This window comes from Zea mays, chromosome 10 (assembly GCF_902167145.1).
Source record: "Zea mays cultivar B73 chromosome 10, Zm-B73-REFERENCE-NAM-5.0, whole genome shotgun sequence".
In the NCBI taxonomy this organism is placed as follows: Eukaryota; Viridiplantae; Streptophyta; class Magnoliopsida; order Poales; family Poaceae; genus Zea; species Zea mays.
Window position 1 is genome coordinate 141,073,113 of NC_050105.1, and position 13,976 is coordinate 141,087,088.

At 39.6% G+C, this 13,976-nt stretch overlaps 1 protein-coding gene across 2 annotated transcripts; it reads right to left on the reverse strand.

Moving 5' to 3' along the window:
* Positions 1 to 298: 298 nt before the first annotated feature.
* On the reverse strand, positions 299 to 7,130 carry LOC100273486 (uncharacterized). Of its 2 annotated transcripts, none has more exons than XM_020544936.3 (17): positions 6,872 to 7,130; positions 6,699 to 6,791; positions 6,138 to 6,205; positions 4,964 to 5,088; positions 4,787 to 4,833; positions 4,526 to 4,648; positions 4,174 to 4,251; positions 3,487 to 3,574; positions 3,022 to 3,134; positions 2,355 to 2,417; positions 2,210 to 2,265; positions 1,836 to 1,928; positions 1,296 to 1,352; positions 1,116 to 1,217; positions 977 to 1,025; positions 813 to 881; positions 299 to 718 (listed from the first exon to the last, which is right to left on the reverse strand). In XM_020544936.3, the coding sequence occupies exons 3-17, from the start codon at positions 6,143 to 6,145 to the stop codon at positions 641 to 643; spliced, it is 1,149 nt and encodes a 382-aa protein (XP_020400525.1). In that variant the 5' UTR covers positions 6,146 to 6,205; positions 6,699 to 6,791; positions 6,872 to 7,130; the 3' UTR covers positions 299 to 640.
* Positions 7,131 to 13,976: the final 6,846 nt, after the last annotated feature.

A 13,976-nucleotide genomic window follows, 5' to 3' on the forward strand; every position in this document is an offset into this window, starting at 1 on the left:
AATATAGTACCCCATATATTCGAGTCATATCCCGGTCTTTTCATAATTACAACCATTTATTTCCTAATAACATAATTTATTTCCTAAATAGCATTATTTGAGACCTAACTGTTAGTAAAAAAATTATTTTAAGACCTTAAGTACTTTAAATATGGTTCTATTTTAAATATGGTTCAATTTCAATTGTAGGGCTCTATCTTAGAGCTCCTTGGTGGAGATGCTCTAAATTATTTATTAAAACTATGTCCAACAATTCATCTATATGATCATCCAAAACACTGTTTTTCACTACTGTTCGTAGATGAAGTTTAAATATGTATATATACTGTTCGTATAATGAAATTTAAATATGTGTACGAGAATTAGTAAGCTGCAGGAAACAGTCTAAAGTATCAAACCCTCCGCCTCCGCCTCCGCTTCCAATACCCCTCCAACCACACACACACCAAAACAAATAGAAATCATCCGGAGAAATGAAAAAAAATGTTAGGTTTGACTTGAGATCTTTTATACTGCTTGATATTCTATATTTTTGTTTGTGAATTCATAAATATCTAAACCAAATTAGAAGAAAGGATGGTGCGCCTCTCAAAGCTCGGTTGGGATCCTCTACAGTCGACTGCAGAGGCTGTCAGGTGCCTCAAAGCTTCGGCCTCGGATTTGGTCCTCGCGGCTTCTCCCTTCGAATCAATGCCTCTTGGGTCAGCGACATGATAAGCTGCGGATTCCAGAAGGGAATATATAATTACTTGGGTCCCAACTCCCACGAACAGGTGCACAAAAGCAGAATCAGAGCTCAGACGAATGCATACCTCTCCTTGCCTGTTGAACATGCGTCCGGTGACGAAACCGCGACCACCGTGCGCAGATGGGCTCTCGATCTGTTCACGGGGAGCAATGTGTACATGAGTATCTCGCATGGGCTCATCTGAATCGATGAACAGCAGAACAGATGTACAATGGGTCAATCGCTTACCACATACAGCATCCATTCGTCAGCCTTCACAGGTTTGTGGAACCAGATGCTACAGACAGTGACAGGCAGCCGTAAGAACAAACAAAAGTTCGTTAAAAGTGATGATGATCGGGAAGCACTACTGAGTGCTGTTACATACGAATGGTCAAGACTGAGGCAGTATGTCTTCAAACCCTTCTCCCGATGAGGGTTAAGGCTCACCCCAGAAAATAGTAGATCCGAAGCATATGCTACAACACATCTGTGGTATTGCAGAATAACATTATGTGCAAGTATAAAAAAATAATGAAAGATAGTGTATGGTGATGTAATGACTAACCTGTGTAGAGCTTGGTCGTCTGAGAGTTTCCCTCGAGCTCTAAACCAGTAGTTTAAGCTGAAAAAGAATCAGACGTATTTCTGAAGATTACTATTTTTTTACTAATATAAAAAAAACTCACCCGGGAAGGGAAAGACCATTCTCCCATTATTATATTAAGAAGAGACCGAAATATGGTCCCGACCGATAAAATTCCCGAACCCTGCCCCCCATCACTAGCGAGCCGTCACCACCCCACTCTGCAACGGTCCAGCCGGAGGATGACGCGTAGGACGTAACCCGGAGCGGGCGGGGTACATCAAGGAGATTTTTTAACCAAACCAGAAATTTGCACCCGAGGGAGATCGAAACCGGGACCTGGAGGTGTAACTCGGAAACCTTAATCATTACGCTAGATGTCATTTCTCTTTATTTTTACTAATATAAAAGGGTAGAATGGGGAAATTCTTGCTTAGGAGGAAACCAGGATTTGCAGGATTAATACAACTTAAACTAAAAATACGAATAGGTTGCATTGAGGGAAAAAGATGGATGTAATACCTTGGTTTATGTTGAGACGCTGAACCTTCACAAAATCTCATTTCTATGGGCCAAGGAATAAACTTTTTTTTAGCTGCCAAGTTCCTATATTGGCTGCAGATGAATAAACATTCAATCGGCTACCGAACGATAGAGATGAACAATATTAGTCTTTTCTTAAAAATAATATTTGATATTACAAATGTGCTATCCTGCCTATCCAACTTGTTGCATCAATGGCAAGGTAGATCCATTTGAAAAATAATGCTTTTCAATGACACAATTGAAGTAAATCCTGAAGGCTATGGTTTGATGGTTAAACCGATTAATAGTCTGATAACATCATTAATTTAGTAACCATTGAACTATGCGATAGGAAGTCAGAAAAAAATTACGATGGGAAGCGTGGATCAGTAAGCCGTCTTTCACGTATCTCCTCCAGATTAAGGAGCTGCATTTGATTGCTTATTAGATATCTGTTTTTGACTTTTTTCTTCCACAGAGGCACAGATATCAAAGGAAAGAGAGAAAAATCCTTGCCTGTTCTGGCGGAGGAACATCAGGCATGATTGCAGCCTGATGCTCAAAACCCACTTCTTCCTTCTGCAAGAGAATCAGTTGAACAGATAGTCAGACCAAATTCACACTGAAATATTTCATGAGGCTGACCTTTGCAGTCCTAAAAAATTTCAACCTAGCAGTAATGCAGTATATATTCTAGCAGTTGTACTACAACAATTTATCCATGGATCATAAGCAACTGCACTAATCAAACTGAGACCAAGTCACCAAGAACAATATTGTCTGGTAGCTATTGAGACTAAGGATGATATCAATTGGTAGCTGATGAAGATATTTTATGGGTTCAATGAACATAAATTTTAGTGAGGTGGCAAGGGCTACAAGGAGCCATTTTATACAACAGTTCATGTTTCCATTTCAATTAATCTTAAGTTTGATAACAGTTTGGAACAGTACCATTTAATATAACCAAAGTAACAGTGACTTCATGCGGCGTTTTGGGAGATACAAGGTTCAAAATAGTCATTGACCTTATAACTCAAAAATTGTCAGCATGAACAAGGCAGAGGCATTTTCAAGTTCAAAAGATTGAAAAATGAGAATCATAACTGGTACAGGTTTGTATAAATTATTTTAATCCGTCCAAAGAAATTTCAAATATTATCATTTATAGAAGTATAAGCACCTGGAAAGAAGCAATCAAGGTGAATACAACTAGGCCCTTCTGCTTTGCCTCCACTTTTCTTGTGGCAAAGCTGGATCCATCACGTGCCCGATGAACTTGATATATTATCGGTACTACACCAGAGGACAAATCAAAGACAGTCATGAGCATCACATTCTTTTTTTGGATTAAAAGAAAGTGCACTAAGTATCCCAGGTTACTACAAAGCCAGAAAATGCTGTATGGGTAACTATCAGACTTTGTGGACCAGTTTCAGGAGTTAAAATACTGACTGTTGTGTAACAGAATCGTGATATTACATGAAACGAAAAAAGAATAAAAAATAGAGCCCCCCCAGCGAAGCCCAAACTAAAAGCTTCTAGTGATACCGAGTCCTTATGAACGGATATATTACTGGTTCTCAGATTACATTTGGTTGACCAAATTAACGTTGGCAAAAGATCATATAGCTTTAGGAAACCTTACTGTTATTGTCTCCAGCAACAAGAAAAATTGCATGCAAACTATGCACCATTTTTAGACAATCAACAGTCTTGGATGCTGCTGCTAGTGCCTGCATGGGATCAAACATAAGTGGTTACAACATACTGAAATCCTTTCACAAGGGTCCCCAGCGTTTACTGAAAAAATCATAGAGTTAACAGTAGCATACAGAAATACATTTATCCAAAAGATACCAACTGTCAGCAGCAAGGGAGTTGACATAACTAAACTCAAAAAACGGATTATTCATTTATTCTGATTCAAACCTCCTACAGATACTCAAAAGACACCTAAGCAACGATTTCTTATAGCTTCTTATTGTCACCATGTGCCCTGTGGCCCTTAGCAACATATCAAGTGAATAAATCAAGGAGATAGTCATATCATAAACAAGACTGACAAGGACTAGAATTTTAAATATAATCTGTATATTTGTTCCTGAATAATTGGTTTCATGAGATGATCTTAAATCCAACCCACGTGCTTATGGGAAGTAGAGGAAGCATTCTAGCATGTTTAAAAATGTTCCTTTTTAGCTATTGAAAATCAGTAATTTAACAATTTATACATGAAAGTAAAATGATGAGTTAGAATTCAGTAGTAAAAGGAAGTGGTGAAATAGATATAGTTATCAGATCTAGAAAGTAAGCGAGGGTGGTTGAAAATTGCCTGTCCAATGAATTGTCCTCCAAAAACTTGCCTAAAAGTTGGAGCTTCCGGCAAAGTAAACCCACGGAAAATATCGACCTAAAACACAGAAAAGAATCATGGTGAGCATACCAAAAATATTACACTATTTATCATGTTTGTCCTTTTAACATTAATTCAAGAAAATGCAACCATGCAAATCTCTTAAAGCCATGTCTGCTCTCATATTTATTTATTTTAAGTGATGTAATTCAAAGTATACAAGCACAAGGTTATTCTTCAAATGGGAACAGTATGGTTCCATTGAGAGTCTTAAATCCATTCGATGCACAATGAATAAAACATCATAGATACTGCCTTACATTATACTTACCTCTAGTGGTTCTAAGTGCAAAATTTGTTCCAGCAAAGAATGTTCAGGTGTTTCCTCTGCATTCCATATTGTTTTTGGTTGTAACAAATGTCCATATTGATTGGGCAATATGAAGCAGGTCAGCTGTAATAGAACGGTCAACAATAAGCAAGAGATGATTATACGCATCTGGAAAAGCCATAAACCAAGTGTTCACTAAGAAAAGAGAATCCTACAGCTAAAGAAATGATAAGTTAAAGTGGGACTGTTTGAAATAAGCACCTTTGATAGTGCAACAACATTGACTTGATGAACAGAACTATTAGTTCCTACAAAATAATGCAAAGCATCAGTAATTAAAGAAATGAAATCACATAAGACATCACTGTTTTATATCTTTTCATGCAGAATGAGTTTGAACATAATTAAACCAAATTATCATGACATGAAATGTCTTACCATAACCAAAGTAGTCGTACTTATTTAACACATAGTCTGGGCGATTTGCTTCTTCTGCATTCGCAGGTGCAGAAACTTCAGCCTTCAGGATAATGAGGATGTCATTGAAGTAGCAGAAAATATTACTGCTAAAAATAGAATCAGCTTCTGCCCCCACTCCTACTATGGTAAATAACAAGGTACATGTAATTCCAGCATATTTTCTTGTTGATACTAACACATTTCAAAGCAAAAATAACGAGTTTAAGGTATGAAAGCAGCGCGAAAGGGCCTCTAGCCTAGTGGTTAAGGACTTCCGAGTAGCACCTCCAAGTCCTGGGTTCGATTCCTCCCGGGAGCGAATTTTCAGGCTTGGTTAAAAAAATCCCCTCGCTGTGCCCCATCCGCTCTCGGGTTACGATGTCCTGTGCGCCACCCTCCGGTTGGGCCGTTGCAGAGTGGACAGTTGACGCCGGCCCGTTAGTGATGGGGGGCCAGGGTTCGGGGATTTTCTCGGCCGGGACTATTGTTTCAGTCTCTTCTTAAATATAATACCGGGAGGGCGGTCTTTCCCTCCCCGGCCGAGTTTTAAGGTATGAAAGCAGCAGCACGACAAATTAATAATATAATAGAGTTAGGGTAGGAAAAGTTAAGGAAGATCATTGTTATAAAAATTGTTCTTCACTCAGTCAAGTTTAAGTCTTTCACCGAAAGAACAAAACAAACAGTCATTGTTATAAAAGTTGTATGAAAGAACAAAACAAACAGTCATTGTTACAAAAGTTGTTCTTTTGCAATCTACTAGGGATCAATATAGAAAGAAAAGCCATGCTAAATTATGGTCCACCTGTTTCAAATGAGTATTCAATTACTGATGTGATATATCCATGTTGGGTATTTTTCAATGGTATTACAACCTACTGCGCACCAGTACAGAATCAAATAATCATCAACACTGAAGATGGGTGGAATTGAAGTATAGAAGTTTCTTTTATGAACATTTATTTGTTCCAGCGCAGATTCAATGAAACATCAGCTCAGAAGATGGGTGGTAACCATGAAGATGGGTGGTAACCGTGAGGTGAAAAGGGACACTACAAGAAACGTTTAGCGCATATAACTCTTTAGCTTAACCATCTAAAGTTGTACATGTATGCATAGAACCTACAAAAGCAAGAATTTCCATAAATTTTACCTGGCCATCCACTATGATGTAAAGGCCATTGACAGGTTCACCTTCGCGAGCGACATAGTCACCAGGTTCTGCAACGTACCAGTATCAGAGCCAAATATTATTCACCTTGACGCCACACCACTTTCAATGACAGAAAAAATAAAATCCTATTTTAACCAGTAGAGCCTTATATAATGGGAGCACATTAAGCAGGCACCAAGGGTCAAACAATTAAAATTAAACATAATCCATGCATTATGGACTACTGGTTAGAGCTTTGACAGAAAGACCACCACCCTCTTTCTCCCCGAGCTATGTTCGCATTGGGTTACATCTGAAACTTGAATTTTCTTGTAATCTCATACATAGACTAACAATAAACACCCGCAAATACTTCGTGAGCTTAGCACAAAGTCAGTTTCTCACTCCGTCCGAGGGCACGTCCACTTCCAAAAGCACAAACTGATACCATATCACAGAGTAAGCACAGGGTATCCACCTCAAACACAAGAAACTGATCAAACGATAATCGATCCAGCCTGCTAGCGCACAGTAGCGCCCACGGACGCGCTAGGTACGTACCGTAGTTCTTGACCTGGACGGCCTCCGCGATTCTGCGGATAGAGGAACCCGGGAGGCACTGCAGGAGGGGCACCTGGCCCAGGAATTCGGTCACTGCACACCAATGGCAACCAGGCCCCAGATTAGCCAGATCGCACTCAAATTCGGCGAGGTCCGCGTTGGCGCTGCTTTACCTTCTTCATGATCCATCGCCTGTGCGGCTGCAGCAACGGCGAGCAGGGGTGTCGGCGGCAGGGGCAGCGAGGTGGCTACGGTTGAGGGCGGAGGACGCGAACAAAAAAAAGTCTCAGATTTAAAGACAAGGAGAAGAGAGCGATAGACCAGAGATTGGTTGGCCGTGGAATTCGTGGTCGTTGCGAAGATGGAGATGAGAGAACAACTCAAACACGGGACTACGGGAGAGACTCCAATTAGCGGGCAATTCCCTAGCGGATGAAGATCTTAGACCTCTCCAAAAATCTCTTTATTTTGTACTCTTAATTTAACTTTTTATTTATCCTTTCATAAAGATTAAACTCTATATATAATATTTCATTCTAACGGATTCTCCAACATCCAGGTTAGCTCACGTGCTACAGATTCCGTTACAGAATCGATTCCGTTGCGAATTAGATTGAACAGGCAGATTAAAATAAATTTTTAATTATAGATAAAACCTCTTTAAAAAGATAGAAAACCGAGCAACACTAGTTTTCATTTATATACATATATATTTTGTTTGGTTAGGTGTGTGGTTGTGAGTTTAGAGCCAATAGCCATGATTTTATATCTCTCATTTATGCATAATTTTAGCATTTTTAGCATTTAAATGTGCAGGACTAGGTAGATCTTCGAAACGTGTACTTTATAATATACTAGTCAGTTGCTCGTGTATTGCGATGGTTTACAACAATACCCACGTAAACTATTCACAAAAAAGATCTCAAGTTTTTTTATTAATTGTCTTCGCTCTCTGCATAATATTTTTTTATTTGACTTACTAATGTTGTTGTTTACTCCATCCAATATGTCTTCGTACAACACGGCCAATGAAAAGAGCGATTAAAATAGAGTTCACAATGACTGACTGAACGAACAGAAATTGTAGAATGACATGATTCCACCATACAGAGACCAAATAAGATGAAGTTTGTGAGCTCGAGTTTCTAAAATAAGCCACATGAACTCAAACTTATAAAAAGATAGATCAAAATATTGAGTGGTTGCTAAAGTCAGGCATCAATACAAACTAGATGTGCTCTATACAAATTATAGTACTTCGTAGCAATTACTAACGTTTAAAACCAACAAATAATCTTTTCTTTTACTGTTAGCATGACAAATCATTGCTGCTCCATCCGATTCAGCAGCCTCAAACACCATGGAGTCCATTGCACCAATGTGGTCTCAGAAACGACCTAATACATGCAAGAGCCAACACCACAAGGGACAAGCACCATGGGTAGTGTTCGTATGGATCTCCAAATCCTAACACATATTTTGCAGGATCCATGAGCCATCATCAGAAGAACACAAACCATGTGCAGACAATAAATAAAGTATTAACACACCCAAATTATGTTCAGTCCTTACCACAACAAAAAACTAACACACAAAACAACAAAGGAACAACACAATAATTTTTGCAATAACAGAAGGATGAGTGACTTGTATATAGAAGTGGTAGAAGCATACCGAGTCGACACCGTGGTAAGGGAAAGGTCATGTAGACAGGCGACGCCGAGCCATCGAACGCGTACCATAGGCAGTAAATTAGGGACCACCATCCGTTGCCTCCCCCATTTCTAAGGTTTCGTAGGGTACGAAGGGAAGGGAAGAGGCGGGCATATATATTCGTTGCCGGAGAAGGACACGGTGAAGACCTGGGCATCTGGAGTCGACATAGATAATATACCGCTAGATACATATAGGGAGAGAGCACGCAAGCAGAGAAAGAAGCCCGGCCGGAGTAGCTCTAAACCTAGAGGCACCCGCACCAGGCGTCAGTCCGAGAAGGGCGAGAGAATGCGAGTGCCTTCCTAGTCCTGGACCCACCGAGCGACACAACACCACCACCAACTCCGTAGCATATGCCGACTGCTGCGACGCTGTCACACCCGGGTTTCGGAGCACCAAGACCCGGGCGCGAACATAATCACCAGGTGCTGGGACCAAGTCTCACACATATGATGAATCATGGCACAGGATCGAATGTCACAACTTTACTATATAATATGAGTTCTATACAAAATAAATAAATAAATACATTATAAGGAGACAACGGTCCAGCAACCCAAAGTTGACTGGGAGACGACGGCCTAGGTCTCTCACGAACACATCACAGCATCCTCCATGTGCCTCATCCTGTGGTACATGTTCTTGACCTGTGGGGGGTGTGAGACAGCAAGAGTGAGCTCACATACGTTCATCGCTCAACAAGTTGTGGGGAATAATGTGAATGAACTCGCCAAAGGTGGAAGTTCATGTGAAGTGTAAGGCTTACCAAAGAAAATGGTTAGAGCTGAGAATTGCTTTTAAAGTTGGTCAAAATTTTATTAGCAGTTACTAAGTATAAGTAAATACCAACCCAATTAAGAAAAGTAATAACATCACCTGCGATGCAATGCATATGACAAATTGAATTTAGTTCCATAAATTAATCATGTGAGGGTCCGAGCTGCTCATGACCGTGAGCACGGCTAGTATACCAGTTTTACACTCTGCAGAGGTTGCACATCTTTACCCACAAGTCATGTTACCCATCTGTCAAGGGATCGCGACTTCCCATACACCTCTACCGAGGAGGCGAGGCAGGGTAACACTACGAGGCCTTTACAAAGTTCAACTAGCTTCAGAAAACCCGCTACAGTTTATAGGAAGCTCCAATGCAGGGATCCCTCGCATGATCGCTATCGCAGCAAAATCATCCCAAGGACCTCCCCACACTGACCACTCCCCTACTTCCCTTGCCCCTTTCGGGTAAGGTAGTCTTCCACTAGCTTTCCTAATTAATCAGTCAAGGGCGTCCCATTAAACTCTTGTGGTAGCACTGTTTTCTCGGGTGGTCGCTCCATGTTCCAATTAACATAATGATCTTATCATGAACAGTAATAATAAATAGATAATAAAAGTGTGATCATGAATAATGTATCTTCATACCCAAAACCACATAAAGCACTAGCAAGTACTACCCAAAAAGTTCAGTGGTAAACAAGGTATAAAGATAATCAAACTAGGGTAACCTATTGGGTCCCATCAAAATTAACCTATGCAGATCATTATGATTAATTAGAACATGAGTGGGTAAAAAGAAGTGATCAAGGGCACAACTTGCCTGGGACTTGAGATTCCAGGTACCAGGATGATCTTCAGGTGACACGTGTCCTCACTGCTAAACGTAGCAATACAGACAAACATGGTATAGGAAAAATTAACATTACATCAAACATAAGAATAAACTGCGTATTAATAATCTACACGTTGCTACGAGATCGTGGATTCGAGAATTACTAAATTCGGAACTACGGTTACCGAGTTATGATTTTCTGAAGTCTTATGTGATTTAAACAGGAAAATACAATTCTGGGTCAATTTTAAGTAATATAAATCATGTGAGAAAGATAATCGAAATAATTAATTAACTTCCTCATGATAAAATTATACTTGATTAGAAAACATATTCTAGCTCCCATTATAATCATAGACATAGTAATCTTTGGTTAGTGAGATAAATCTACTAAACATAGGATAAATAAAATAACTAATATAAAAGTATATGATATGATATAATTAGGGCTAACACTGTGTAGGCAATTTTATTTCAAATCTAACACAACTCGAATGGGTTTAATCGGAGTTAAAATGAATTAATTATGGGTTTTCTAAGTTTAATAATTTTTTTACACTATAAACCCTTTTTAGATTTTATTTTATATTCATTATGATTCCCCTGGACGGCGGCCAATATTTACAATAAGTCTAGGGTCTTCTACGTAAAAATCTGGGCTCATTCGCAATTACTTTGCACACGCCAAGGATGGCGGGTTGATTGCATGGAAACGTAAGGGTTCTTTTGCAAAACGCGTTGGCTGAAGGGGTATCTTCGTCTGTGGACCGTTGGATTACGATCGAGCGGGTCAGCTTAGATTCAAACCCCACCGAACCGGTATGCAGTTCTAACCAACCTATTTTGATCAAACGGCCAGGAATCCATAACGAAGAGTTATGCGATCTAGGCCGTACGCATATGATCTGATGGTCCATCCTTAAAGCGTGAAGGCAATGGAGTGATTTAATCGGGTCCGTCCATTGAGCATCCAACAGCCGAGGTCGAACTAACCTCCCACCGACCCGAGTCCGGTGCCGTCGACGACCAACGCGGTGGCGCCATCGCTGGTGAAGGTCGGGACACGATTCTAGCGCGTAAACCCTCGGAGTATCGGTGCTACATGCGGAGGGGACGATGGCGAACTCAACAGAGAAGGTTTCTCACCCAGCTTGTAGCGCGGAGCACCCTGCCACCCTGGCCACGGTGAAGCGCCATCCATGGCGGAGTATCAACGTCGGCGAGGAAATTCGCATGTCTTAGCCGCTGATTCCGCCAGGTGGGGGCACACACATCATCCCCACGGCAAGGCGATGCACCAGGTCTTCCTTCCACGGCCAGAGACGCAGCCCCGACCGATGCACATGGCGGCGGCAATCTCCTTCTCTCTCCCTCTCTCTCTCTCTCTCTCTCTGGTTGCTACAACGGTGAGGGTTGAAGGGCTGCGACCCGGATTTTATAGCGCGGTGGCTGCGTGGGTTCCGAACTTCGCGCCGATTTGGGGGGAAAGATCGGTCAGAGGCGCGCGAGCTACGCGCGCGACCCGCGAAATCCGTGCTGCCGGTCCGGTGTCCGGAGGTTGAAGGGAGTCTGATAGTGCGACCCCACATGGCAGGGAAATGAGTGAAGGCGCGTGAGAATGACGAGGTGGACCCTATGAGCCAGCGACAACTCAACCAGACGCGCACCGGTGCCTGCATGACCGACGCGGGGGAGAAGCTGGGCCGCGTGATGGGGCTTTAGTGGGCCGAGAACGCGAGTGGAGAGGTGGTTCTGCTGATTACTTTTGGCCCATGAGTACGAATTTGCTTTATTCTTTTCTGAATTTTGTTTCTCTAATTTCCAAATTCAATCTAAATTCAAATTTGTGTTTAAGTTTGTCATATCTAAATGCACAAGAAAAAAAAGATTAGCATGAATGCACACATATTTATGAATACTTACTTACTATTATATTCATTTAAATAAGTGCTCCAAAAACATATAATAAGGAATAATGAACATGTTATTTGTTTTATGAAAATATCATTTTTTTAATGTGTGATCAGTTAAAAGTTAATTAAAAATGACAATTTGTTTCTCACTTACTTTGAGGAAAATAATATATTGTGTACTCTATATTAAAGTTTACTCGAGTATTTAAAAAGTATTTATAGTTCAATAGAGCATCTTACTACTATTTATGTTCCGCGTTAATCCTTGTTTTCAAAAATCCATCCTTCAAAATTCAAAGCTTAGGTATAATTTGAGATATCTAAATTTACTATTTTATTTCTTCATATATTTATTTTATTATCATTAATATTTTTTATATAGATTTTGGGCCTTACAAATCCTACCCCCCTTAATAGAAATCTCGTCCTCGAGATTTGTAAGAAAAGGGATACAAAAAGTTTGGTCTAGAATTTTAGTTTCTCATTTGGTTTTGGAAATCAAAGTTTTGTTTAAAGTTTTTTTTAATATGGATATCTATGTCTAGCCATTTATTATGTCAGATGAGGTACGGTTATGGCAAGTATAGGTTGTGGCAAGGAAGAGTATAATAAGGAAAGACTTCATCTAGAACTGTGGATCTTGATTCCGCTAGCGATTCAACTTGATCTTTGAAGACTTGAGTTGATGCTTATCCTCTTTGATGTGGTTGGTCTTCTTTGGCCTTTCTTCTTGGAGTTGTCATTCGAGTTATGGCCAAGGACATATAATTAGAATAGCCAGGGTACACGAGGTAGGTAGGATTAAACAGAGTTTAACTTTGCTTTTGGGGATAATGGACTAGGCAACCTGTGATGTAGGTTAGGTTGTTGTTCACGGACGAGTTGGTATAAGACATTAATTTAGGTTAAGATATGTTTGTAGAAGCAGTGTCTAATCCATATTACCAGATTAACTAACATGTTAATAACTCACTTTTGATTGGATCAAATTGGATTAGATGGTGATCTAGATTAGATTGGATATAACTAGATTAGACTAGTTTTAGTTAAATAAATCTACCAGAGTAGAATAACATATTCTTAGGATATGATAGAATCTTTTGAGACAGTATGGACCATATGGTGTAGGTAGGTCAGAATCTCTGTTAGGTTAAAACAGAGAGGTTTTGCAACTATCGGGTGGTTAAGGTAGTTGCATATGGTCGGGTTGGTTGGTCGTTCCTTATTTAGTGTAGAGTGAACCAAGATAAAACATGTTCTATATGAGTAGAGTCTCATTTATTTTACCACTATTAACTGGTTAAATGACTATCCTTAGGTTAGCTCAACTTAAGGTTAGACTTCGTTAGGTTAGATTAACCTATCACATTAGATCAGATCTAGAATAAATTGATATGACTATTTTAGACTAGATAGGATCTAAATAAATTTTGGATTTATCTCATGGTTGTTATTCTAGAGTAGATAAATATGCGATTTAGGGCAAGATGAATCCGTAAGGATAAGGTAGAACCCTTTGAGGTTAGTTAGATCTATTAAGATGAGATAAAATCTTTTCAAGATAAGATGGATCTAGATACATTAGGATAAGTTAGGATCTTTTGAGATAAGATAGATCTATGAGTGTAGGATAGAATCTTTTAAGATGGGATGAATCTATCAAGCTAGATACATTTTTTTAAATGAGGGATAATCTAATTTGTCTAGTTACTTTTATAAGCATTTTTCCTATATGTATATGCAGATGTAATTGTGGACATTACTCCACAACTAATCACACTCAATCAAAGATCCAAATCAGACAAGTATCATAAGAACAAACATTCAAGTTCATAGAGATTAAAAAAATATTTTTGTTTTTGTTCCTAAGATTAGGTCTCCTATCCCTAAAGGTCACTTTAGGTACATGATTTCAAAGTGTGAAATCCACATTTGTCTTTGGAAAGAAAAGGTAAGAGTAATCAGAGTAAAGCGGAAATAGATGAGAAAAGATTAAGAAAAGTTTAGAAAAGAATCAGAGTAGGAAAGGTAAGTAGTAAT